At 43.6% G+C, this 27,876-nt stretch overlaps 1 protein-coding gene and 1 long non-coding RNA gene across 6 annotated transcripts; both read left to right on the top strand.

The window, feature by feature from the left end:
* The first annotated feature begins 45 nt into the window (after positions 1-45).
* LOC115152819 (transmembrane protein 87A) lies at positions 46-27,294 on the top strand. 5 transcript variants are annotated; one of them, XM_029697665.1, is made up of 19 exons: positions 46-225; positions 1,340-1,400; positions 1,530-1,621; positions 1,991-2,125; positions 2,336-2,389; positions 2,676-2,853; positions 5,502-5,563; positions 6,030-6,213; positions 6,562-6,661; positions 6,787-6,880; positions 7,021-7,092; positions 8,101-8,209; positions 8,421-8,479; positions 10,644-10,747; positions 11,526-11,599; positions 11,696-11,772; positions 12,854-12,906; positions 13,235-13,265; positions 27,260-27,294. In XM_029697665.1, exons 1-19 carry the CDS (start codon positions 70-72, stop codon positions 27,266-27,268), a joined length of 1,704 nt encoding a protein of 567 aa, XP_029553525.1. In that variant the 5' UTR covers positions 46-69; the 3' UTR covers positions 27,269-27,294. The 5 variants fall into 5 exon arrangements, with proteins under 5 accessions (XP_029553525.1, XP_029553524.1, XP_029553523.1 ...); XM_029697664.1 differs by lacking the exons at positions 7,021-7,092; positions 27,260-27,294 and adding exons at positions 7,469-7,540; positions 14,828-15,469; XM_029697663.1 differs by lacking the exon at positions 27,260-27,294 and adding an exon at positions 14,828-15,469.
* Positions 22,400-23,474, top strand: LOC115152820 (uncharacterized). Its single transcript, XR_003867586.1, has 2 exons — positions 22,400-22,713; positions 22,830-23,474. It is a non-coding gene; the product is annotated as an uncharacterized LOC115152820 (long non-coding RNA).
* Positions 27,295-27,876: the final 582 nt, after the last annotated feature.

The following is a 27,876-nucleotide window of genomic DNA, read 5'->3' as shown; positions in this document are numbered from 1 at the left end:
CAAGTGTGTGACGTTTTCCACTCAGGTGAGTTGGCCAGCCAGCCACGCAACACTAGAGCTACTGAAAACATGGCTGCTTCTGTACGGGTGAGGACGTGGAACAGCAAGGCTAGCTCAGTCAAACCCTGGCTCCTTCTTTTGACAGGAATCCTTTTATTAGGCGATGTAAATAGCGGGGTCATGGCAGCACCAGAACCGGGACAATGGAGTATTACAGTTGTCAATGTGAGTATTAAAATATTCAATTTAGCTAGCTGTCAAGCTAACGTTAGCATTCGAGCTAACTAGCAAGAACAGCAGTGCGATTCATTCGTCCTAGCATTAGGCTAGCAATCTAGCGAGCCAGCTTTTGTGTTCATAAAATTGAACATTAACAGTATTGATTGATAATGCATTTTCCTGAACATATTCAGGCTATCGATTTGCACAAGCCATTGTACTGCCTATGCACCGTTAGCTATCTGGTTAGTGAGCATATGCTAGATAACTAGTTAGCTAACGTTAGTTGGTTTGGGAATATTCTTTGAATGATATACCATGCTACCTCGGACAATTATGCAAGCTGTTTTAGTTTAGACCATAGATACAACGTTACCCCAAATGTTTTCTTAATGTACTGCCCAAACATAGCTAGGTGCCTAACCTAGATCGGCTAACGTCACATAGATCGTTAGCGGTATGTAAACAAACATCAGACAGAGAGACCACTGTCCTGTACTGGGCTAGATCATTGCCTGCAATTTAACCCCGATATAAGAGAAGTCTAACAACCATTTAGCTAGCTAATGTCCAGATTAGAACACGTAGCTAACTAGGCTATGCCAGAAGTCTATTGCTGTAGTAACTATATAGCTAACGTTACAATGTCCAATGAATTGAAGGGGTAAGACAAACATCGTGTCTACCAGTCATTTGCTTTCAAGTCAGTGAAGTGAACAAGTGCACACTTTAGGAGGAAGGATAGGTAGGTTAATTGGGACGTAGACCCAATTTTCCATGGAGGTGGTCAGATGTCTGTCCACCACCATATCCTGTTGCATAGTAATGTGAGAGCTGCCATTGCCTGCCTAGGGACTCCCAATAATGGTCACCAGGGCCCATATAAAGTGTCTGAGTAGGAATGAGTGCTGATCTAGGATCAGGTACCCCGCCCTTTTAATCTCATTCATTGCGATCTGATCTTAAGTCATCACTCCTACTCTGAGAGGCTGGATACATAGGTCATCAGACCAGTGCCTGTGTTTTGTTCCAATGCTGGCATTAATCAGACCTGACTCTAGTGTAGGCCTATCACTCAGTTTATCTAACTAATGTAAACACTGTTTCCTCTTCTTCTCAGACCTCAAGACCATTGCTTTTGAGGAAATCCATGTATAAAGACACTGATATCAAATTGAAAGGTAAGATTAGCAGGTCCAGGATTTGTTTCAGACGGAGTACCAAGCACTTCCAGGATCCGGCTCACAGAAGGGATATGAAAGCGCCCAAAGAATTACCTCAGTAACACCAATTTATTGTTTCTCTTTTAGTTGTGTCCTTTGGTTGTCCAGAGGAGATTACTTTTACCATTCAATGGTACTTGAAATACTATCCCTGTCACAACGAGTTCAATAATATTGAGGTAAGTAAAGTACAGGTAGTAATTACAGTAATTGACTAGTACTAAGTTATAGGCTATTTAATGTCTATTGGCTGACATATATGGGCGTGGAGCAGAAAGTGAGTTTGCCGTAGTCATCTTTCATTATCAATACCTTGAACATTTTCGTAATGACTCTTTGTTTAGAATTCCTATGGTAGTGCCACATTTTGACAGTTGGTGTGAATTACCAGTTGACTATACTAACTGTAGGAGTTATTTTTAAATCCCGTCATTCCTCATAGGAAATGTATGTATCCCTACATTCAACTACTAATAAATATGGTTTAATATTTTATGTATTAAATAGATGTGAAACATGGAATATGAATATATATCATTACTTTAAAGGAAATGTATGAGAGGACGCCACTGAGTCGAGGACAGAGTATGGATCCTAACCCTCTAGGACAAGGGGAATGCATTGAGCACAAGCACAAGCCCTTGACCTGCAACAATGACCTGCGATACTTCCCAATGCTAAATGTAAGGGCTTATAGGTTACATACATGAGTTCCATTACATTACAGTGCTTTTCACACTACTGAGCTGGCCTGGTTACTCCTCTTCCATAGTAGCTGAAACTGTGCTGAATGGGAAAGTGTGAAAACGAAATATTCTGGTCGCCTAATTTGTTTTGGAACTTTGCGTTTGACTTACTGACAACTTACTGTATGACAACTTTGTTTGTTTTAGAAAGCTAAGGCAGAACCACGGCCAGTTGTCCCGCCCATGGAAGGAGCAGCACCGGTGAGGTGCTACGATGGGGTCATGATGTTTCACTATGATGATGCATATATTTTTTATTTTTTTTACACACACAAACTTACTTTCGGCTACATTGCAAGTTGCTAAGGTTGTTGTCAATGACCATAGGAGTTGGCCATATATAGCATGCACAAAGAGATCTGGAACCATGCACAAAGAGATCTGGAACCAGACTATCACTTTTCACATTCTCATTACTTCCTGTGTTCTTCATTGCATAATGCATATAACCCCCTTTCAAAACAAATGTTGGTTCAATCCTACCCAGGGCTCAGATGAAAACTACACGAGGTGGACGATGGAGGAGTACGACAAAGTCGGCGGTGTGAAGAACGGCAGTGTGTCGCTTAAACATGACGTCATCGCCACCACGTGGAAGGACGGCCCCTATCTGCTGGTGGTGGTGATTAAGTCTAACAAACAGGAAGCCAACTGGAATCTAACAGGTGGGTTCACTACATTAACCCCAATGCACCTCAACTGGGTTGTGGTCATCAGGAACCAGACGGAAGAATACAGACTGAAACAGGGAGGGACCACCAGAACTAACAAGAGAATTGACTGTAACGGGAAGGCACTAGCTGGACTCTGCAACATTTTTACGGTGATCTACCCTAATGAACATGACCCAGTTATTGAATACTTGGAATGTTAAACTTGCTTTTGAGGCTTACCAAGAAGAAAATTAAGTTTCTTTAGGCAGCCTAAATACTAATTAAAATGAAATAAAGGACAGTGCATTGGCTACTGTACCATTTTGATCACATTGCTCCATGTTGTATTTAAAAAAATATATAATAATATTTCACTTTTATTTAACCAGGTAGGCCAGTTGAGAACAACTTCTCATTTACGACTGCGACTTGGCCAAGATAAAGTAAAGCAGTGCGACACAAACAACAACACAGAGTTACACATGGAATAAACAAACATACAGTCAAAATCACAATAGTATATATACAGTGTGTGCAAATGGCGTGAGGAGGTAAGGCAATAAATAGGTCATAGTAGCAAAGTAATTACAATTTAGCAAATTGACACTGGAGTGATAGATGTGCAGATGATGATGTGCAAGTAGAAATACTGGTGTGCAAAAAAAGTAAATAAAAACAATATGGGGATGAGGTAGGTAGATTGGATGGGCTATTTACAGATGGGCTGTGTACAGCTGCAGCGATCGGTTAGCTGCTCAGATAGCTGATGTATAAGTTAGTGAGGGAGTTACAAGTATCCAACTTCAGCGATATTTTTTTTGTATTACATTTTTTTGCGATTCGTTCCAGAAGAGGTGTTGGCTTAGGGGATGACCAGTAAGATATGCCTGCATGCTACGTGTGGGTGGTGTTATCGTGACCAGTGAGCTGAGATAAGGCGGAGCTTTACCTAGCAAAGACTTATAGATGACCTGGAGCCAGTGGGTCTGGCGACGAATATGAAGCGAGGGCCAGCCGACGAGAGCATACAGGTCACAGTGGTGGGTGGTATATGGGGCTATGGTGACAACGGATGGCACTGTGATGGACTGCATCCAGTTTGCTGAGTAGAGTGTTGAAGGCTAATTTGTAAATGACATCACCGAAGTTGAGGATCAGTAGGATAGTCAGTTTTACGAGGGTATGTTTGGCGGCGTGAGTGAAGGAGGCTTTGTTGTGAAATAGGAAGCCCGTTCTATATTTAATTTTGGATTGGAGATGTTTAATATGAGTCTGGAAGGAGAGTTTACAGTCCAGCCAGACACCTAAGTATTTGTAATTGTTAAAATATTCTAAGTCAGAACCGTTCAGAGTAGTGATGCTAGTCGGGCGGGCGGGTGCGGGCAGCGATCGGTTGAAAAATATGTATTTAGTTTTACTAGCGTTTAAGAGCAGTTGGAGGCCACAGAAGGAGTGTTGTATGGCATTGAAGCTCGTTTTGGAGGTTTGTTAACAGTGTCCAAAGAAGGGCCAGATATATACAGAATGGTGTCGTCTGCATAGCGGTGGATCAGGGAATCACCCGCAGCAAGAGTGACATCGTTAATGTATACAGAGAAAGGAGTTGGCCCGAGAATTGAACCCTGTGGTACCCCCATAGAGACTGCCAGAGGTCCGGACAACAGGCCCTCTGATTTGACACATTGAACTCTGAGAAGTAGTTGGTGAGGCAGTCATTTGAGAAACCAAGGCTATTGAGTCTGCTGATAAGAATACGGTGATTGACAGAGTCGAAAGCCTTGGCCAGGTCGATGAAGACGGCTGCACAGTACTGTCTTTTATCGATGGCGGTTATGATATCGTTTAGTACCTTGAGCGTGGCTGAGGTGCACCCATGACCAGCTCTGAAACCGGATTGCACAGTGGAGGAGGTATGGTGGGATTTGAAATGGTCTGATCTGTTTATTAACTTGGCTTTCAAAGACTAAAGAAAGGCAAGGCAAGATGGATATAGGTCATTAACAGTTTGGGTCTAGAGTGTCATCCCCTTTGAAGAGGGGGATTACCGCGGCAGCTTTCCAATCTTTAGGGATCTCGGACGATACGAAAGAGAGGATGAACAGACTGGTAATAGGGGTTGCAACAATGGCGGCGAATAATTTTAGAAAGAGAGGGTCCAGATTGTCTAGCCCAGCTGATTTGTACGGGTCCAGGTTTTGCAGCTCTTTCACAACATCTGCTATCTGGATTTGGTTGAAGGAGATGCTGGGGAGGCTCGGGCAAGTAGCTGCGGGGTTGCGGAGCTGTTGGCCGGGTTTGGGGTAGCCAGGAGGAAAACATGGCCAGCCGTAGAGAAATGCTTATTGAAATTATCGTGGATTTATCGGTGGTCAGTGTTTCCTAGCCTCAGTGCAGTGGGTAGCTGAGAGGAGGTGCTCTTATTCTCCATGGACTGTAGTGTCCCAAAACTTTTTGGAGTTAGAGCTACAGGATGCAAATTTCTGTTTGAAAAAGTTAGCCTTTGCGTTCCTAACTGACTGCGTGTATTGGTTCCTGACTTCCCTGAAAAGTTGCATATCGCTGGGACTATTCGATGCTAGTGCAGTACGCCACAGGAAGTTTATTGTATATTGCTAATTATTGTGTTATGGATAGCTGATGTATACTCTTTATATTTCCAGTCAACGTTGTAATGAAAGGAACTCACGGCTACATCTCCATCACGGAATGGCCTCTCATGATCGTGAGTATACATACAATTAAACATAGTCAGTGACACATTTAATAATCAACAGTGGGATGCATTGCACCATGACATTTTAGCTCACGCTAATTTCCAGTGCTTGTCCCTAGCCACATATACATTGTAGGGTTAATCATTGTCAAAGATATCAGACGCCTGTTTTGTGTTGCCTTCATGTAATAATATATGCCATTTAGCAGACTTTCATCCAAAGCATCTGTGGGATTCAAGCACACAATCCTGGGGTTGCTAGTGCCATGCTCTGCTAACTGAACCATACAGGACCTTGTGGTTTGTTCTGAAAAATACCTTGTGTGTTATTTTGTTTTAACACACATCTCAGTTCCACATGGTGATGTGTACATCCTGTATGGTGTGCGTGTTACTCTGGTTCATGTCTCCAGCCTGCTACTGGAAGAACCAATATATTTCTGTCTCACTCTCAACCTTTCTGTCTCTTTCTCAGTTCTACATGGTGATGTGTACAGTGTACATCCTGTATGCGTTACTCTGGTTCCTGTGGGCTGCCTGCTACTGGAAGGACTTACTGAGGATCCAGTTCTGGATAGCTGGAGTCATCTTTCTGGGCATGGTGGAGAAGGCTGTGTTCTGTGCTGAGTACGAGAACACCAACGGTGTCGGGGCAGCTTGTAAGTCTACACTACTATTACACCTAACTCTGTTGTCTGACTGGTTTAAAGAAAGTACTAAGATCCTCTGTATAGTAGCATGGTGGATCGGATCACATTGATCTGGTCCCAATTCCCTCCCTACCCCTTGGCTCTAACCTTTCAATGTTGGCAGATCTGAAGGGTCTGAATAGGTATCAGCAGTATAGTGGTGGAGAGTCCACCATATTAATTCTACCTTACAGGTTTGCAAACATCGCAGGCTTAGGGCCAAGGGGGAGATTTAGGGAGTGTTGTTATTCTGAGCAAGAGAGAGTTTTTCTGTCTCGTGTGAGAGAGAATTAATTCCAATGTGGATGTTATTTTTAGCTCCAGGCCTGTTGATCTTTGCTGAGCTCATCTCTGCCCTGAAGAGAACCCTGGCACGGCTGCTGGTCATCATCGTCAGTCTGGGATATGGTATAGTCAAGTAAGTTGAGAAAATAAAGGTCGTCACACACTCTTACTCCCTGTCCTTTGATAGGTGACCCCAGTGACGTTATCGTGCTGTATGTATTTAGTCATTTTTCCTGCGTTGTGTGCGTTTCCCATCAGACCTCGACTGGGTACAGTGATGCACAGAGTGGTGGGACTAGGTGTGCTGTACTTTGCCTTTGCTGCCATCGAAGGTGTGCTTAGGATCACTGGGGTAAGGCGTATTCCTGAGCTTGCTTACCTCCGGTGAGCTTCCATTTTGAATGTGAACCTTAATTTCTAGATGGCGTGCTGTTTTTCTAATGTGTGGGTTATGGGAATTATGTTCAATACGTGTGTATGTATTCACTAAAGGTTCGTGACAATGGCCCCGCCCTCATCACAGACATTGTTCTAGCATTGATGGACTTCTGTATCATCTGGTTCATATCCTTCCTTATTTAGAATAATTACCCCATAATGCACCTCTAGTGGTCTATTATAACTTAATGGCCTACTTGGCTGTATCACTTGTCTATCAGTGTTACAGAATGACACCTTTTTGTATCGCTTACTAATGATTCTCACTGATAGTCTAGATGCTGGGGTTATAATGTATCTTGTACAGTTTGGGTTGTAAACTTATATTAAATTATGTTTCACTAGGTGATTTTCTTTGGTTACTGCTGTTATTTTTCTCTCCCCCACGCACTCTCCATCACTTTCTTCTCCTTCTGTCTACTCTCTTTCTTCCCCCCTATTATTCCCACCTGTCTGTCTAACATGTCTCTCTCCATCCCTTTCTCCTTTCTTCCTCTCTCAGGCGAAAGACTCTGACCTGGCTCTCTTGGCCAACATTCCTCTGGCTCTGCTTGACTCTTCTCTCTGCTGGTGGATATCCTTTTGTGTGCTGGTAGCCCTGTTTGAGGCTACTCTGTCCCCTTATCTTTGGTCCCTACCGGGGCTTCTCTGGTCCTCAGCCTGAGCCTTGGGCTACTCTGTCCCCTGGAGCCCCCCCCCCTATCCATGGTCCCTACCCAGGGCTACACCATCCCTCCCTGGGCCAATCCAAAGGGTCTCTGCATGAGGGCAAATAATCTATTCTTGCACAGCTAGCTAACGCACAGCTAGCTAACGCACAGCTAGCTAACGCACAGCTAGCTAACGCACAGCTAGCTAACGCACAGCTAGCTAACGCACAGCTAGCTAACGCACAGCTAGCTAACGCACAGTAGCTAACGCACAGCTAGCTAACCTGGAGGTCTGATAGTAGAGATCTAGTAGTCTGAGCCTTGCCCTTGGCCCCTATCTCTGCCTGGGGCATCATGTGTACACCTTGCATGTTATCATCCCTGCTGATTTTTGCTAGGTTCTTCCATGATTCAGTCTCATTCATTAGGTCTGTTAGTTACATACTGTGAAGCCCAGCTGCTGTTTCCTTGACTGCCTCCTAACATATTTGTGAGCCTGGCTCACACTATAAAGACACTGAAACTGAGGAGAAACCCAGTGAAGCTGTCTCTCTACAGACATTTCACAAACACACTCATCTTCGCCATTATAGGTGAGTACAGCCAGGAAGATGATTTGTTTTTATAGTTCATGAGTATCATAACACATTATTACTGTATAAGGCATTATGAGCAACGTTATAAAGCGGTATACGTATGTAGCCTACTTCATAGAAAGTGTTGCCAAACTCTTCAGAATTAGTCTCACAATTGAATGGAAATGGTCTGATGCAGTTTTTGTTGTATTTTTTTCCCCACCTTCAGCTTCAATCATTTTCATGGTGTGGACGACGAAAAAATTCAGACTAGCCGACTGTCAATCTGTGAGTATGTCTTCTTGTAATGGCAGCAAATGGTCCAGTTGTGTGATATCAAGTTTGACTGCTCTGTGCATTTCTTAAAGGTTCCAGGCAATGCAAATAGTCTGGGTAGCCATTTGATTAGATGTTCAGGAGTCTTATGGCTGTTTAGAAGCTTCTTGGAACTAGACTTGGCGCTCCGGTACCGCTTGCCATGCGGTAGCAGAGAGGGTGGCTGGAGTTTTTGACAATTTTTAGGGCCTTCCTCTGACACCACCTTGTATAGAGGTCCTGGATAGTAGGAAGCTTGGCCCCAGTGATGTACTGGGCCATTCGCACTACCCTCTGGTGCCTTGCGGTCGGAGGCTGAGCAGTTGCCGTACCAGACAGTTATGCAACCAGTCAGGATGCTCTCAATGGTGGCTCTGAGGACCCATGCCAAATCTTTTCAGTCTCTCCTGAGGGGGAATAGGTTTTGTCGTGCCCTCTTCACGACTGTCTCGGCGTGCTTGGACCATGTTTGATGATGTGGACACCAAGGAACTTGAAGCTCCCAACCTGTTCCACTACAGCACCGTCGATGAGATTGGGGGCGTGCTCGGTCCTCTTTCCTGTAGTCCACAATTATCTCCTTTGTTTTGATTACGTTGAGGGAGAGGTTGTTGTCCTGGCACCGCACGGCCAGGTCTCTGACCTCCTCCTTATAGGCTGTGTTGTCGGTGATCAGCCCTAACACTGTTGTGTCATCGGCAAAATGAATGATGGTGTTGGAGTCGCGCCTGGCCGTGCATTCATGAGTGAACAGGGAGTACAGGAGGGGACTGAGCACGCACCCTTGAGGGGCCCCTGTGTTGAGAATCAGCATAGCAGATGTGTCATTACCTACCTTTACCACCTGGGGGCGGCCCTTCAGTAAGTCCAGGATCCAGTTGCAGAGGGAGGTGTTTAGTCCCAGGGTCCTTAGCTTATTGATGAGCTTTGAGGGCACTATGGTGTTGAATGCTGAGCTGTAGTCAATGAATATCATTCTCACATAGGTGTTACTATTGTCCAGGTGGGAAAGGGCAGTTTGGAGTGCAATAAGAGATTGCATCATCTGTGGATCCGTTGGGGCGGTATGCAAATTGGAGTGGGTCTAGGGTTTCTGGGATAGTGGTGTTGTGAGACATGACCAGCCTTTCGAAGCACTTCATGGCTACAGATGTGAGTGCTATGGGTTGGTAGTCATTTAGGCAGGTTACCTTAGTTTTCTTGGGCACAGGGACTATGGTGGTCTGCTTGAAACATGTTGGTATTGCAGACTCAGACAGTGAGATGTTGAAAATGTCAGTGAAGTCACTTGCCAGTTGGTCAGCGCATGCTCGCAGTACACGTCCTGGTAATCCGTCTGGCCCTGCGGCCTTGTGAATGTTGACCTGTTTAAAGGTCTTACTCACATCGGCTGCGTAGAGCGTGATCACACAGTCATCCGGAACAGCTGGTGCTCTCATGCATGTTTCAGTGTTATTTGCCTCAATGCGAGCTGTAGCTTGACCAGCTGTAGCTTGACCAGCTGTAACTGTCAGTCACACCACAGATGAAAGGTTACCAGTATTCTGCTTAAGATTTTCATTGACATTTGTCATTTAGCAGACTCTCTTATCCAGAGCCACTTACAGTAGTGAGTGCATACATTTTCATACTTTCCTCCGTACTGGTCCCCCGTGGGAATCGAACCCACAACCCACTAGTTTGTAAACAAAGCAAGGTGTAGACGCACGTGATGCCATTTTTAAGGCAGTACATGTTTAAATTGGTGAAGATAAGATGCTACCATTGGTGTATTACATTTCCAGATTCATATGATGTTGCATAAAGCTACAAGTAAATCCTTGTTCATGCCTGCCTCCTGAATCCAGGGACTTGACACAGCTCGAGGGGACCAGTAACTTCATGATCAAACTTTATCAATGTACCAGCTACAGTCATTCTTCATACTTGGGTCACTTTTCTTTGAACTGGTACTGGTTTCATCCAAATATGATTCAATTTGATGAAAACATGATTTTCACTGTTCAGGACTTAAGACCTTGAATCAACAGTATTGAATCAACGTATTGTAAAAAATGCCAGCTCAAGACAGCCATATTGGGTCATGTATTGAACAGTATCATGGCTGACATATTGTTTGTATTATTCCATATAACAGGACTGGTTGGAGCTGTGGGTAGATGATGCCTTCTGGAGGTTCCTGTTCTCCATCATACTGCTGGTTATCATGTTCTTATGGAGACCCTCTGCTAACAACCAGAGGTGAGGTTACATGGTGTGTGTGTGTTTGGCTATCCTCGTGGGTACTGGAATTCCCCACAAGGATAGTAAAAAAGGATAAAGTCTATTTTCAGGGTTAGGGAAAATGGGATTTTGAGTGGAAGTACATTTTAGGTTCCCACTAGGACAGTAATATCAAACGTGTGTGTCATCCTACTATATGTGGACAGTGTTATGGAGAACGTCAAATCAAATTTTATTGGGGGGTAGCCATTTCACTAGATGTTCAGGAGTCTTATGGCTTGGGGGTAGAAGCTGTTTAGAACCCTCTTGGACCTAGACTTGGCACTCCGGTACCGCTTGCTGTGCGGTAGCAGAGAAAACAGTCTATGACTAGGGTGGCTGGAGTCTTTGACCATTTTTAGGGCCTTCCTCTGACACCACCTGGTACAGACGTCCTGGATGGCAGGAAGCTTGGCCCTAGTGATGTACTGGGCCGTACGCACTACCCAGCTTTGATGATTGACCTGTCTATTATATTAGTGAAATGTGCTTTGATCTAAGTGTGCGGAGACCATTGTCTACATCCTGCACCTTAGCTACCTTGTTGAGTGTGCTGTAGATTTATCAATGGCAATATGTTGACATATCAAACTACCAACAGTCAGTCAGGGAGAAAGTGCCTCAGCTTACCACTCTTCAAAGCTTCAGAGGAAACACAAACTTACACAGCCTTTCTCTAAATGTTCTGGAGCTTCATAACAATTTTTAAGGCTTTATAACTGTTCATAATTTTTAACTCTTCCTTTGTTCTCCTCAGATATGCGTTCACTCCACTGATGGATGACTCTGACGATGAGGAGATTGAGGAGTTCCTGGTGTCAGCTAATTTAGGTACTGTACATGTAGTCTGTTTTTGTCTAACTTTAGTGATCATGTGTTTGAACCTTGGTGATCGTTCTCTCCGTGTTTCTCTAAACACACACACAGCTGATGGCATAAAGCTGAGAGCCTCGAATTTTAAGAGTGAGACGAACGGCTCAGCCAAGCCTTCAGGATCTAACCCGGTTAGTATCAAACCTTCAATTCAATTAATACAACTTGATTTGTTCCCTCAGGGAATTAAGTCCGTTTCCAATTATCCAATCAATATGAACACAACATCTCCACATAGAAATACAGCATACCAACAAGCCAACCTTTTCTATCAGTCAATAAAGTTTGACTTTCAGGTAACTGACACTCAAATGTTTGCTCTGACCTGTGATGCAATTCAAGCCCCCTACCAGCAGAACAAATAACCATCTACTGTATATACTGAACACAAATATAAACGCAACATGTAAAGTGTTAGTCTCATGTTTCTCTCAAAGCTTCTCTCAAATTTTGTGCACAAATTTGTTTCCATCCCTGTTTGTGAGCATTTCTCCTTAGCCAAGATAATACATCCACCTGACAGGTGTGGCATATCAAGAAGCTGATTAAACAGCATAATCATTACACAGGTGCCCCTTGTGCTGGGGACAATAAAAGGCCACTAAAATGTGCAGTTTTGTCACAACACAATGCCACAGATGTCTCAAGTTTTGAGGAAGCGTGCAATTGGTATGCTGACTGCAGGAATGACCACCAGAGCTATTGGCAGAGAATTAAATGTTAATTTCTCTACCATAAGCCGCGTCCAATGTAATTTTAGAGAATTTGGTAATATGTCCATCCGGCCTCACAACCGCAGACCACGTGTAACCACACCAGCCCAGGACCTCCACATCCGGCTTCTTCACCTGCGGCATCGTCTGAGACAAGCCACCCGGACAGCTGATGAACTGAGGAGTATTTCTGTCTGTAATAAAGCCCTTTTGTGGGGGAAAAACGAATTCATGTTGGCTGGGCCTGGCCCCCAAGTGGGTAGGCCTGGCTCCCAATTGGATGGGCTTATGCCTTCCCAGGCATGTGAAAATCCATTGATTAGGGCCTAATGAATTTATTTAAATTGACTGATTTCCTTATATGACCTGTAACTCAGGAAAATTGTTGCGTTTTATGTTTTTGTTTAGTATTTTTAGACTAGTGAATGACATCTGAGTTCAAACAACAGAGGGCAGCGTTGAGTAGTTCTCTTATTTTCACTCTTTCCCACCTGTCCAGGATGAAGACTTGAAGTGGGTGGAAGAGAACATTCCTACCTCTCTAACAGACGTGTAAGCATCACTTATCAATAAATACTTTTATCAACACCAAAATTGCAGGTGTGTTTATAGCAGAGTTTTCCAAACTCGGTCCTCGGGACCCCAAAGGGGGCATGTTTTGGTTTTTACCCTAGCACTACACAGCTGTTTCAAATAACCAACTAAACACCAAGCTTTGATAATTTGAATCAGCTGTGTAGTGTTAGAGTAAAAACCAAAACCTGCACCATATGGGGTCCCCAGGACTGAGTTTGTGAAATCCAGGTTTAAAGTGGTCTCCGTTATTAGGTGGTGGTGTCATTAAAAACAAATGTTTTCTCCTTCTTTTCCTCCATTGTAGAGCGTTGCCTGTCCTTCTTGATTCAGATGAGGTGTGTATATTTTTAACACGGGGTCATTTCTGTCAATGGCAAAATACACTGAGGATACAAAATATTAAGGACTCCTGCTCTTTCCATGGCATGTGCTATCAGGTGAAAGATGAGCAAGGCAGTCAACCCACTGTTTCCCAGGCGCCGTGGATGTTGATTATGGCAGCCTTGTCCACCTCTCTGAGGGGTTGGGTTAAATGCAGAAGACACATTTCAGTTCAATGCATTCAGTTGTACAACTGACTAGGTTTCCCCTAATTCCCGTAATGTTTTGTAACTCAGTATATATGGTTTATTTTACTGTGCATTTCCTATAATGTTATTAAATTCTCAGTAGGCAATTTTATATGTACAGCCACTATGGTATTAGAAAGAGATATACTGCTCAAAAAAATAAAGGAAACACTAAAATAACACATCCTAGATCTGAATGAATGAATGAAATAATCTTATTAAATACTTTTTTCTTTACATAGTTGAATGTGCTGACAACAAAATCACACAAAAATAATCAATAAAAATCCAATTTATCAACCCATGGAGGTCTGGATTTGGAGTCACACTTAAAATTAAAGTGGAAAACCACACTACAGGCTGATCCAACTTCGATGTAATGTCCTTAAAACAAGTCAAAATGAGGCTCAGTAGTGTGTGTGGCCTCCACGTGCCTGTATGACCTCCCTACAACGCCTGGGCATGCTCCTGATGAGGTGGCGGATGGTCTCCTGAGGGATCTCCTCCCAGACCTGGACTAAAGCATCCGCCAACTCCTGGACAGTCTGTGGTGCAACGTGGCGTTGGTGGATGGAGCGAGACATGATGTCCCAGATGTGCTCAATCGGATTCAGGTAAGCACAACCCCCACCTGTGGACGTGGGTCCCTCATACCACCCTCATGGAGTCTGTTTCTGACCGTTTGAGCAGACACATGCACATTTGTGGCCTGCTGGAGGTCATTTTGCAGTGCTCCTCCTGCTCCTCCTTGCACAAAGGCGGAGGTAGCGGTCCTGCTGCTGGGTTGTTGCCCTCCTACGGCCTCCTCCACGTCTCCTGATGTACTGGCCTGTCTCCTGGTAGCGCCTCCATGCTCTGGACACTACGCTGACAGACACAGCAAACCTTCTTGCCACAGCTCGCATTGATGTGCCATCCTGGATGAGCTGCACTACCTGAGCCACTTGTCTGGGTTGTAGACTCCGTCTCATGCTTCCACTAGAGTGAAGGCACCGCCAGCATTCAAAAGTGACCAAAACATCAGCCAGGAAGCATAGGAACTGAGAAGTGGTCTGTGGTCCCCACCTGCAGAACCACTCCTTTATTGGGGGTGTCTTGCTAATTGCCTATAATTTCCACCTGTTGTCTATTCCATTTGCACAACAGCATGTGAAATTTATTGTCAATCAGTGTTGCTTCCTAAGTGGACAGTTTGATTTCACAGAAGTGTGATTGACTTGGAGTTACATTGTGTTGTTTAAGTGTTCCCTTTATTTTTTTGAGCAGTATATATATATATATATATATATATATATTTTTATTTTTTTTTCACTGTGTTCCTTACCCAGGAAATCATGACTACAAAATATGAAATGTCCAAGATGGAGTAACATGGGAAATCTTTCTACTACCCACGATGGATGCAGAGCGTCTCTTCCTCCTGAGATTGGTTCCTCCTGCATGGCATGGAAGAGACAGATCACCTGGAGCGCGACACCTCTCCAATCCTAGGCCTGTTTAGGCTGAGAGTCAGACCTCTGTCTACAACACTACTGGGGCTTAACACCTCTGACTTGGCGATCAGCAGGGTCCTATTCATTGGGTATCAAACGGAAGAAAACTGATTTAAACAGGAGGTACTACCTGAACTTGTCCAATAAGAAATGCTGGTTATAGTTTTCCGTTGTAAAACGTTTTTCCTGTGGTGTGCGCTAATGTATTTAGCCCTCTCACCCTCTCCACAAACCAAGACCTAACAATTGAGTGTGTCCCAAAGTGCACCTTATTCCCTATTCAGTGCCTTTAGAAAGTATTCAGACTCCTTTATTTTTTTTGACATTTTGTTTCGTTTACAGCCATTTTCTAAAATGGATTAAATTGTTTTTTCCCCCCTCATCAACCTACACTCAATACCCCATACTTACTCAATGAAAATAGATTTTTAGAATGTTTTGCTAAATAAAAAAAACTGAAAGAATTCAGACCCTTTACTCAGAACTTTGTTCAAGCATTTTTGGCAGAGATTACAGCCTCGAATCTTCTTGGGTATGACACTACAAGCCTGCCACTCCTGTATTTAGGGAGTTTCTCCCATTCTTCTCTGCAGATCCTCTCGAGCTCTGTCAGGTTGGATGAGGAGTGTTGCTGCACAGTTTCTTTACGGTCTCAAGTGATGTTAGATCGGGTTCAAGTCCAGGCTCTGGCTGTGTCCCTCAAGGACATTAAGAGACTTGTCCTGAAGCCACTCATGCATTGTCTTGGCTGTGTGCTTAGGGTCGTTCTCCTGTTAGAATGTGAACCTTTGCCCCAGTCTGAAGTCCTGAGTGCTCTGGAGCAGGTTTTCATCAAGGATCTCTCTGTACTTTGCTCTGTTCATCTTTCCCTCGATCCTGACTAGTCTCCCAGTCCCTACCGCTGAAAAACATCCCCACAGCATGATGCTGCCACCACCATGCTTCACCATAGCGATGGTGCCAGGTTTCCTCCAGACGTGACGCTTGACATTCAGGCCAAAGAGTTCAATCTTGGTTTCATCAGACCAGAGAATCTTGTTTCTCATGGTCTGAGAGTCCTTTAGGTGCCTTTTGGGAAACTCCAAGAGGGCTGTCATGTACCTCTTACTGAGGAGTGGCTTCTGTCTGGCCACTACCCTAAAGGCCTGATTGGTGGAGTGCTGCAGAAATGGTTGTTCTTCTGGAAGGTTCTCCCATCGCCACAGAGGAACTCTGGAGCTGTGTGAGTGACCATTGGGTTCTTGGTCACCTCTCTGACCAAGGCCCTTCTCCCCTGATTGCTCTAGGAAGTTCTTCCATTTAAGAATAATGGAGGGCACTGTGTTCTTGGGGACTTTCAATGCTGCAGACATTTTTTGGTACCCTTCCCCAGATCTGTGCCTTGGCACAATCCTGTATCAACTCCTAAGGACAATTCCTTCTACAACATGGCTTGGTTTTTGCTCTGACTTGCACTGTCAACTGTGGGACCTTATATAGACTAGTGTGTGCCTTTCCAAATCATGTCCAATCAATTTGACTCTACCACAGGTGGACTCCAAGTTGTAGAAACATCTCAAGGATGATCAATGGAAACAGGATGCACCGGAGTTCAATTTCAAGTCTGATAGCAAAGGGTCTGAATACTTGTGTAAATAAGGTTTTTCTGTTTGTTTCATACATTTGCAAGCATTTCTGAAATCCTCTTTTCACTTCGTCATTATGGGGTAATGGTTTAAAGTATGGAACTATTGTCCCGTGTGGCTCAGTTGGTACACCATGCCTGTTGCAATGCCAGGGTTGTGAGTTCGATTCCCACAGGGGGTCCAGTATGATAAAGTATGAAGATGTATGCACTCAACTTCTGTAAGTTGCTCTGGATAAGAGCATCTGCTAAATGACTATGTGTATAGGGAATAGGATGCCATTTGGGACAGTTTTTGTGATAAAAAGAGAACTTGACGTTAGACTGTATGCATATTTACCTTTATGCCCACTAAACTTGACTTTATACTGTATCTTGGAGAGGGGAACAAGCTGGTATATTATTTCAACACCAATTGGATACATTACGTAATATATGACCAACGTGTTAATTTGATGGATGATAATTCAGAGGTGTGTGTGTGTGTATATAGTGTTTATTATATCTCACTGAGTGAAGGTTTATTGCTTCCTAACCAAAGTATAATGTGACGTGTTTGTGTGTGTGTGGGGGGGAGAGTTGTCTGCATTGTGTTTTCTAGACTGGGACACAGGATTCATTCGTTTAGTGTGAGTTACGCAGTACTAAACAGAAGTGTTGATGTAAGTGTAGGATCGCAGGGCTGGGGTCTGTTCAGATAGAAATGTTTTGTGTAGAACCGATCTGATTGTCTGTCATAAAAATAATGACTAAAGCCGACACAATTCCCTGTTCTATCGATGTTCAGAAAGTTTCGCATCACTGATGCACCCCTGAGGTTGGTTGGTAGAGGCAGTGCTGTAGTTGAGGCCCATGGTATTGAGAAGTTATAATGAATAATAATTTATTCAGCTTCGATAGTGCTTTTCATTAGACAGAATCCCAAAGTGCTTGTTAAGCAAAATAACCAACAAGCATTTATTTAGAGTTTTTATTTCACCTTTATTTTACCAGGTAGGCAAGCTGAAAACAAGTTCTCATTTACAATTGCGACCTGGCCAAGGTAAAGCAAAGCAGTTTGGCACATACAACAACACAGAGTTACACATGGAGTAAAACAAACATACAGTAGAGAAATAAGTCTATATACAATGTGAGCAAATGAGGTGAGATAAGGGAGGTAAAGGCAAAAAAAGGCCATGGTGGCGAAGTACATACAATATAGCAAGTAAAACACTGGAATGGTAGATTTGCAGTGGAAGAAAGTGCAAAGTAGAAATAAAAATAATGGGGTGCAAAGGAGCAAAATAAATAAATACAGTAGGGGAAGAGGTAGTTGTTTGGGCTAAATTATAGATGGGCTATGTACAGGTGCAGTAATCTGTGAGCTGCTCTGACAGCTGGTGAGGGAGATACGTGTTTCAGAGATTTTTGTAGTTCGTTCCAGTCAGAGAACTGGAAGGAGAGGCGGCCGAAGGAGGAATTGGCTTTGGGGGTGACCAGTGAGAGATACCTGTGGAGCGCGTGCTACAGGTGGGTGCTGCTATGGTGACCAGCGAGCTAAGGGGGAACTTTACCTAGCAGGGTCTTGTAGATGACCTGGAGCCAGTGGGTTTGGCAACGAGTATGAAGCGAGGGCCAGCCAACGAGAGCGTACAGGTCGCAGTGGTGGGTAGTATATGGGGCTTTGGTGACAAAACGGATGGCACTGTGATAGACTGCATCCAATTTATTGAGTAGGGTATTGGAGGCTATTTTGTAAATTACATCGCCGAAGTCGAGGATCGGTAGGATGGTCAGTTTTACGAGGGTATGTTTGGCAGCATGAGTGAAGGATGCTTTGTTGCGAAATAGGAAGCCAATTCTAGATTTAACTTTGGATTGGAGATGTTTGATGTGAATCTGGGAGGAGAGTTTACAGTCCAACCAGACACCTAGGTATTTGTAGTTGTCCACATATTCTAAGTCAGAACCGTCCAGAGTAGTGATGCTGGATGGGCGGGCAGGTGCAGGCAGCGATCGGTTGAAGAGCATGCATTTCATTTTACTTGTATTTAAGAGCAGTTGGAGGCCACGTAAGGAGAGTTGTATGGCATTGAAGCTCGTCTGGAGGGTTGTTAACACAGTGTCCAAAGAAGGGCCAGAAGTATACAGAATGGTGTCGTCTGCGTAGAGGTGGATCAGAGACTCACCAGCAGCAAGAGCGACATCATTGATGTATACAGAGAAGAGTTAGTCCCAAGAATTGAACCCTGTGGCACCCCCATAGAGACTGCCAGAGGTCCGGACAACAGGCCCTCCGATTTCACACACTGAACTCTATCAGAGAAGTTGTTGGTGAACCAGGCGAGGCAATCATTTGAGAAACCAAGAATATTGAGTCTGCCGATGAGGATGTGGTGATTGACAGAGTGGAAAGCCTTGGCCAGGTCAATGAATACGGCTGCACAGTATTGTTTCTTATCGATGGCGGTTAAGATATTGTTTAGGACCTTGAGCGTGGCTGAGGTGCACCCATGACCAGCTCTGAAACCAGATTGCATAGCGGAGAAGGTGCGGTGGGATTCAAAATGGTCGGTAATCTGTTTGTTGACTTGGCTTTCGAAGACCTTAGAAAGGCAGGGTAGGATAGATATAGGTCTGTAGCAGTTTGGGTCAAGAGTGTCCCCCCCTTTGAAGAGGGGGATGACCGCAGCTGCTTTCCAATCTTTGGGAATCACAGACGACACGAAAGAGAGGTTGAACAGGCTAGTAATAGGGGTTGCAACAATTTCGGCAGATCATTTTAGAAAGAATGGGTCCAGATATAGGCTACAACAGTAGATGGGTCAAGTCTGAGTGCTTCCTGAAACCTCCAGATGGACAGCTGCTCTCATGAGAGGATCTGGAAGCTCATAGCTAGATGGTCAGCAGCGGTGGTGGTCTGGTCAGCATGTCCAAAGGCGGGCAGGTAGGCCGGCAGCTCCATGTCATCAGGGCGTCTCCGCCGTCTGCAGATTCTCTGTATTGGGACTATGTGATGAAGGTTGAGATCCCCACAGAGTACAGTCATTTCTTCAGAAGTATCCTGAGTAATGAAAAGCTGTCCCACTGCCTCTTGAATCACCGTTGGTGAAAAGCAACCGTTGGTGAAAAGCTACCCTGAGTCATCGGTGTAATTCAAATGAAAACACCGGCTAGCTAGCATTACCTAGCTTGTTGACAATGTTGATTTTCATACATTTCCTAGTGGTAGAAAAAGTACCCAATTATCATACTTGTGTAAAAGTAAAGATACCTTAATAGAAAATGACTCAAGTAAAAATCACCCAGTAAAATACTAAAGTATATTTAGAACTAAATACTTTTCCTCAAATATCAAAACTAAATGTAATTGCTAACATATACTTAAGTATTAAAAGTATAAATCATTTCAAATTCCTTATATTAAGCAAACCAGGTGGCACCATTTTCTTTTAATTTACAGATAGCCAGGGGCACACTCTAACACTTAGACATAATTTACAAATGAAGCATGTGTGTTTAGTGAGTCTGCCAGATCAGAGGCAGTAGGGTTCTTTAAGAATGTAGTGGAGTAAATGTAAAAGTTGGCAAAAATATAAATAGTAAAGTACAGATACCCCAAAAAGCTACTTAGGAAATACTTTAAAGTATTTTTACTGAAGTACTTTACACTACTACAATTTACGGGCATGAATCAAATTGATGATATCAAGACTTGATCTGCATTCATTTAGCTATTGAAAAATTAAAAACTTGGTACAAAATATTAAATATGATTACATATGTACATGAGTTCTCTGCCGAGGCTGCCACTAGGCACCATGGCAATTATAGAACCCAGGAACTCCGTACTACTATGGCTGACCATGTAAAACAACACATTTCACTGCAACTATCTGGTGTATGTGACAAAACGTTTTTTTTTCTATCCTGGTACCCTCCCTTTTCTTCTTATTTTTAGATAAATTTTTTTACATTGTTTGTGCCCTAAATGGTATCCTATTCCCTATGTAGTGCACTACTTTTGACCAGAGCCCTTTGGGCCCTGGTATAAAGTAGTGCACTATACAGAGGATAGGGTGCCATTTGGGACTAACATTGGTCCTTGTTATTTATTGTTTAAGTGTACTTCCACCTTGCTCCCGAGTTGCACAGCGGTCTAAGGCACTGCATCTCAGTTCTAGAGGTGTCACTACAGACCCTGGTTCAATTCCAGGCTGTATCACAACCGGCTGTGATTGATTGGGAGTCCCATAGGGCGGCGCACAATTGGCCCAGCGTCCTCCGGGTTAGGGTTTGACCGGGGTAGGCCGTCATTGCTAAAGCCTCTAGTTTACTCTGTTGGTTAATTTATGGGGATATTGTTATTGTGTGTGTTAATTTGATCCCTGATTTGCTGTCTTTTCCTAAACTCATTTAAAAGGAGAAACTATTGGAAATGACAGCCTCTTGTCTCTGATTAATTAATACATTTGTTTTGCCATTGAAAAGGGGATGTTGGTATGACTCCAACATAGCTATCCCAATCCCTATGTTTTGTAATAGTTGAACACTTTCAAAGTACACATTTGTTGTCCGCCATTTATGAAAAGGTTCTGGTACTGGTGCCAGTTTTATAGTGTAGGTGTCTGTTGAAGTCTTCATATGCGTGTTACGGTGTATGAGACGGCACAAATTTAGGCACAAATGTAGGGGTGTTAGTTTCATGTGGACCAACATTCCCAATCCCAATCTTTATTTAACCAGGTAGGCCAGTTGAGAACAAGTTCTCATTTACAACTGGCCAAGATAAAGTAAAGCAGTGCGACAAAAACAACAGAGTGTGCAAATGTAGTAAGATTAGGGAGTTAAGGCAATAAATAGGCCATAGAGGTGAAATAATTACAATTTAGCATTAACACTGGAATGATAGATGTGCAGATGATGATGTGCAAGTAGAGATACTGGGGTGCAAAACGGGCTTTACCTAGCGAAGACTTATAGATGACCTGGAGCCAGTGGGTTTGGCGACGAATATGAAGCGAGGGCCAGCCAACGAGAGCATACAGGTCGCAATGGTGGGTAGTATATGGGGCTTTGGTGACAAAACGGATGGCACTGTGATAGACTGCATCCAATTTGCTGAGTAGAGTGTTGGAGGCTATTTTGTAAATGAAATCACCGATGGCAAGGATCGGTAGGATGGTCAGTTTTACGAGGGTATGTTTGGCAGCATGAGTGAAGGAGGCTTTGTTGTGAAATAGGAAGCCGATTCTAGATTTAATTTTGGACTGGAGATGCTTAATGTGAGTCTGGAAGGAGAGTTTACAGTCTAACCAGACACCTAGGTATTTGTAGTTGTCCACATATTCTAAGTCACAACCGTCCAGAGTAGTGATGCTAGTCGGTCGGGCGGGTGTGGGCAGCGATCGGTTGAAGAGCATGCATTTAGATTTACTTGCATTTAAAAGCAGTTGGAGGCCACAGTAGGAGTGTTGTATGGCATTGAAGCTCGTTTGGAGGTTTTTTTAACAGTGTCCAAAGAAGGGCCGAATGTATACAAAATGGTGTCATCTGTGTAGAGGTGGATCAGAGACTCACCAGCAGCAAGATCGACATCATTGATATATACAGAGAAGAGTCGGCCTGAGAATTGAACCCTGTGGCACCCCCATAGAGACTGCCAGAGGTCCGGACAACAGGCCCTCCGATTTGACACACTGAACTCTATCTCAGAAGTAGTTGGTGAACCAGGCGAGGCAGTCATTTGAGAAACCAAGGCTGTTGAGTCTGCCGATAAGAATGCGGTGATTGACCGAGTCGAAAGCCTTGGCCAGGTCGATGAAGACGGCTGCACAGTGCTGTCTTTTATCGATGGCGGTTATGATATCGTTTAGGACCTTGGATAGGCACAAGGGGTTTATGTTGGATTGGTCCATGTTGTCCTCTGCAGCCTAGGCACAAGGTTAGTGGGTTGATGTTGGATTGGTTCATGATGTCCTCTGCAGCCTAGGGACAAGGTTAGTGGGTTGATGTTGGATTGGTTCATGATGTTGTCCTCTGCAGCCCAGGCACAAGGTTAGTGGGTTGATGTTGGATTGGTTCATGATGTTGTCCTCTGCAGCCTAGGGACAAGGTTAGTGGGTTGATGTTGGATTGGTTCATGATGTTGTCCTCTGCAGCCCAGGCACAAGGTTAGTGGGTTGATGTTGGATTGGTTCATGATGTTGTCCTCTGCAGCCTAGGGACAAGGTTAGGGGGTTGTCCATTTACTCGTTCTCAACTCCAACTATTTCCTAGGACTTGTCCAGAAACAACCCCTAATCCCTACTCCCTAGATTTTCCAATCTTTACCCTCAGATCTCGTGTGTAGGGTCTAGGGGTCCGTTTGGGAATCAGGCCTAGTGTATTTGGAGCTTTTCCTAACTTGTAGAAAATCAGATTTAGATGCTTCCTCTTACTCAGACCTTGGCCGCCTTCATGCTCATTCTTTCCCTGTCATGTAGCCTACGTCTGTATTCACTTGTCTGTTATTATCACAGAATAGTCTGGTTTTGGCTGACTGTTAGTCCTGTTGTTTCCTAAGTCACCAGGTGACTGAATATTTATTGCCTTGTACCTATTTTTGGAAGGTTTGTCTTCAGAACTATGCTTGAACATTTCATTCCAGGGCTGCTTCTGAAATGGCACCCTATTCCCTATAGAGTGCACTACTTTTGACCAGAGTGCTATTCACCCTGGTCAAAAGTAACTCACTAGATAGGTGCCATTTGGGAAGCACATATACATTTGCCTGTATGTCTTTTTATTTCTGACTTGGAGAGAATCTGTATTTCTGATTGTTATTGCAATACAATGGTTAATTTAATTGTAAATAAAACATGTTTATTTTACCAATATGTTTTTGTATTATTGCTGTCACAGGAAAATATTATAACCACTGATCATTATAAGATCTCGGTTATTTCAGCGTCCTGAACCCAGGCATGATCAAGTCAGGCAGATGTGCGATCATCATGATATGACGTCATATTGGCGCTCTCATGAGGTGGTATACTGTACCTTCTGGCAGGACTCTGTTCCCTCATTCAGATGTAAATGTCCTGGCAGATGTCTTACCAAACCAATGTGTTCCTGTATTGACTGGGTGACGTTCTCTAGTTCACTGTTATTATATATATTTTTTATATAAAAGGAACTCAGTCTGGCTTTAAACTTACTCTTGAAAGTTGTAATAGTACAATTCAGTTGTACTCAGTCCCCTTGTCATGTCAGTCATTGCATACCTTAGAGAGCTATTTGTAACTTGTCAAAAGTGTCCAGATCAAGTAGTCCGTGTCAGCTCTAAAAAAAAAAAAAAAAATTGTAAACATTTTTTTTGCCCATAGTCATTTTTTTGTCACATATCACATCAATACACGGCAAAATGTATAGAATTGCAAGACAATTAGCTTTAAAACTGATACGTTTTCTTTGCACCCCATGACAAAATGTGTAGAACTGCAGGAAATGAGCTTTAAACCTGCAAAATTCTCTCCACCAAAGAGTGGTGTGAACAGTTTGTTTCATGAACAGTGCATGTGCGCACGGGGGGCCGCTGGATGTTACCCAATGCTGGAAAGGGAACCCCTGTTTTAGTCTAGGGGAATGAAATGTTCCATTTGCCCAGCTGTTCGTGTGCCGCAGATAGCAAAGACTAACTCATTTTCATCCGAAGTCAGAGAAACCACTCATAGAACATTTACATATACTGTATTTACCATGAGGGGGGTTTTAGGACATCCTTTTGATAACCAGACTAAGCAGTTTTTTTATGGTATTTGAATCTTATATTTTTAAAGTGATATTTGTATTTCTCTTGACTGTTCAGTTAGGTAACAGACAAATGATGTGGTGTAGGGACTACACAGAATCAACGTGTTCCTGACTTGGGTGAATAAACCCAATCTGTTCCACAGAGGGCTATAGGCTGTTAATGTTGTGAAGGCAGTTATGTAGGACCACCTCGTGAACTCTACAACCGCATGCACCTGCAGTGTGTGTCCTGTCACAATGAAAGCTTGTTTTTCAGTAACATGTTTTTAAAGAAAGCTTTCTTTCTTCAAAGGATCAAGTGAGAAAAGTTTGTTAAATGACACAGCGTTTGTTAGAAAACTGACTGCTTCAGGCCAGGGTGTTTGTAGGGTTATGAAATCCCTCAGCCAACCATATCCCTACGTTGACAACAACGGAAACGAGAAGTGGTGAGTGACAGCCACAGCCCATCCCAATTCATTCCCTTCTCTTGGCCCCAGAAGTTTGCTGGTCTAAAGGGTATTGGGGAAGTATGCTGTGGAGAGGTGGAGCTTACACCTTACAGATCTGCTAACATCGAAGGGTTGCTTAGGGGTTTGTCACAAGTTAACACAGCCACAGCACCATTTAACAATTATGACTTTGTGGCTGTGTTAACTAGTGACGACCTACTCAGGGCCAAGAGGGACGTAAAGATTGGCAGGGAATGAATTGGGATCAACAGACAGTGTGGAGCCCAGGGCCCATATTCACAAAGCGTTTCAGAGTATGAGTGCTGATCTAGGATCAGTTTTGCCTTTTAGATTGTAATGAATAAGATTAGAGGGGCAGCCTAGTGGTTAGTGTTGGGCCCGTAACCGAAAGGTTGCTGGATCGAATCCCTAAGCTGACAAGGTAAAAATCTATGGCAGCCCCCCGCACCTCTCTGATTGAGGGGTTGGGTTAAATGCAGAAGACACATTTCAGTTGAATGCATTCAGTTGTACAACTGACTAGGTATCCCCCATACATGGACAGGGGAGATCTGATCCTAAATCAGCACTGGGCCCTGACTGTAAGTAACCTGCAGAGGCCCCTGTGTTTGACATTTTTATGTCAGGGTACCCCTATGTACCATCACCTTCCACCCTGTGACCACTTTTCTAGTGATCAGACACTTTTTAGAACCTCCTTTAGTGGCTAATGTAAACCTCTAAGAGCTGCTTGTTAATGATGGCCTCACAAGGGACGATCATGAGGCCTGTTTCTTCGTGTTCCCATAATGCGGCATTTGTTGTTGTTTCTCTGATGCTGGCTGGGGTTGAGTGTTAGCTTTGTTGGCTCTACTGTTGGGGTGTACTCACTTTTGTTGCCAGCGGTTTAGACATTAATGGTTGTGTGTTGTGTTATTTTGAGGGGACAGCAAATTTACACTGTTATACAAGCTGTACACTCACTACTTTACATTGTAGCGAAGTGCAATTTCTTCAGTGTTGTCACATGAAAAGATATACTCAAATATTTACAAAAATGTGAGGGGTGTACTCACTTTTGTGAGATACTGTGTATGAGAATAAATACTAGAAAGTTCGGGGGCCAAATATATATATTGTGTGTGTGTATATGTATAATATACAGTATAAAACAGTATATATATATATATATATATACACTGCTCAAAAAAATAAAGGGAACACTTAAACAACACAATGTAACTCCAAGTCAATCAAACTTCTGTGAAATCAAACTGTCCACTTAGGAAGCAACACTGATTGACAATAAATTTCACATGCTGTTGTGCAAATGGAATAGACAACAGGTGGAAATTATAGGCAATTAGCAAGACACCCCCAATAAAGGAGTGGTTTTGCAGGTGGGGACCACAGACCACTTCTCAGTTCCTATGCTTCCTGGCTGATGTTTTGGTCACTTTTGAATGCTGGCGGTGCTTTCACTCTAGCGGTAGCATGAGACGGAGTCTACAACCCACACAAGTGGCTCAGGTAGTGCAGCTCATCCAGGATGGCACATCAATGCGAGCTGTGGCAAGAACGTTTTCTGTGTCTGTCAGCGTAGTGTCCAGAGCATGGAGGCACTACCAGGAGACAGGCCAGTACATCAGGAGACGTGGAGGAGGCCGTAGGAGGGCAACAACCCAGCAGCAGGACCGCTACCTCCGCCTTTGTGCAAGGAGGAGCAGGAGAAGCACTGCCAGAGCCCTGCAATATGACCTCCAACAGGCCACAAATGTGCATGTGTCTGCTCAAACGGTCAGAAACAGACTCCATGAGGGTGGTATGAGGGCCCGACGTCCACAGGTGGGGGTTGTGCTTACAGCTCAACACCGTGCAGGACGTTTGGCATTTGCCAGAGAACACCAAGAGTCTGGAGACGCCATGGAGAACGTTCTGCTGCCTGCAACATCCTCCAGCATGACCGGTTTGGCGGTGGGTCAGTCATGGTGTGAGGTATTTAATAAGATTATTTCTTTCATTCAGATCTAGGATGTGTTGTTTAAGTGTTCCCTTTATCTTTTTGAGCAAACCGGTCATGCTGGAGGATGTTGCAGGCAGCAGAACGTTCTCCACGGCGTCTCCAGACTCTGTCACGTCTGTCACGTGCTCAGTGTGAACCGGCGAAAGCCGCAGCTACTCTTCCTCGGGTCCACACACAACATGAAACATGACATAATACATGAATAGACAAGAACAGCTCAAGGACAGAACTCCATACATTTAAAAACGGCCTGCATAGCAATACATATACACTAAATATCTAGGTCAAGTAGGGGAGAGGTGTTGTGCCGTGAGGTGTTGCTTTGTCTGTTTTTTGAAACCAAGTTTGCTGTTTATTTGAGGAGTAATGGCTCTATATAAATGTACACTTTATTGAATTTGTTCTGGATTCAGGGACTATGAGAAGACCCCTGGTGGCATGTCTGGTGGGGTAAGTGTGTGTGTGTCAGAGCTATGCGTAATTTGACTATGCAAACAATTTGGAATTTTCAACACAATGTTTCTTATAAAAAGAGGAAGTGATGCAGTCAGTCTCTCCTTAACTCTTAGCCAAGAGAAACTAAGGTAACACCAAGTAATTTAGTCTCCTCAACTTGTTCAACAGCCACACCAAGTATTACCAGATTCAGCTGAGGTCTAAAACTTAGGGAATGATTTGTACCACATACAATGCTCGTTGTATTAGAGATGTTCAGGACCCGTTTAAACTGGACACCCATTCCAAACTGACTGCAACTCTTTCTTAGGGGTTTCAGTGACTTCATTAGCTGTGGTTGCTGATGCGTATATGGTTGAATCATCAGTATACATGGACATGCATGCTTTTTTAAATGCCAGTGGCAGGTCATTGGTAAAAATAGAAAAAGTAGAGGTCCTAGAGAACTGCCTTGCGGTACACCGCACCCTACATGTTTGACATTAGAGATGCTTCCATTAAAGAAAACCCTTTTTGTTCTATAAGATATATAGCTCTGAATCCACAATATGGTTGAAAATCCATAAAACATCAG

This window comes from Salmo trutta, chromosome 18, assembly GCF_901001165.1.
Source record: "Salmo trutta chromosome 18, fSalTru1.1, whole genome shotgun sequence".
In the NCBI taxonomy this organism is placed as follows: domain Eukaryota; kingdom Metazoa; phylum Chordata; class Actinopteri; order Salmoniformes; family Salmonidae; genus Salmo; species Salmo trutta.
The sequence above is the reverse complement of the archived record's forward strand: the minus strand, read 5'-3'. Positions and strand labels throughout refer to the sequence as shown.

What these genes read in the sequence shown, in the direction of transcription:
- LOC115152819 (XM_029697662.1), top strand. Translation starts at nt 70, where the DNA reads ATGGCTGCTTCTGTACGGGTGAGGACGTGGAACAGCAAGGCTAGCTCA. An exon ending in ACGAGTTCAATAATATTGAG is followed by an intron (nt 1,622 to 1,990) that starts GTAAGTAAAGTA and finishes ATTACTTTAAAG; the next exon opens with GAAATGTATGAGAGGACGCC. An exon ending in CCTGGTGTCAGCTAATTTAG is followed by an intron (nt 11,600 to 11,695) that starts GTACTGTACATG and finishes ACACACACACAG; the next exon opens with CTGATGGCATAAAGCTGAGA.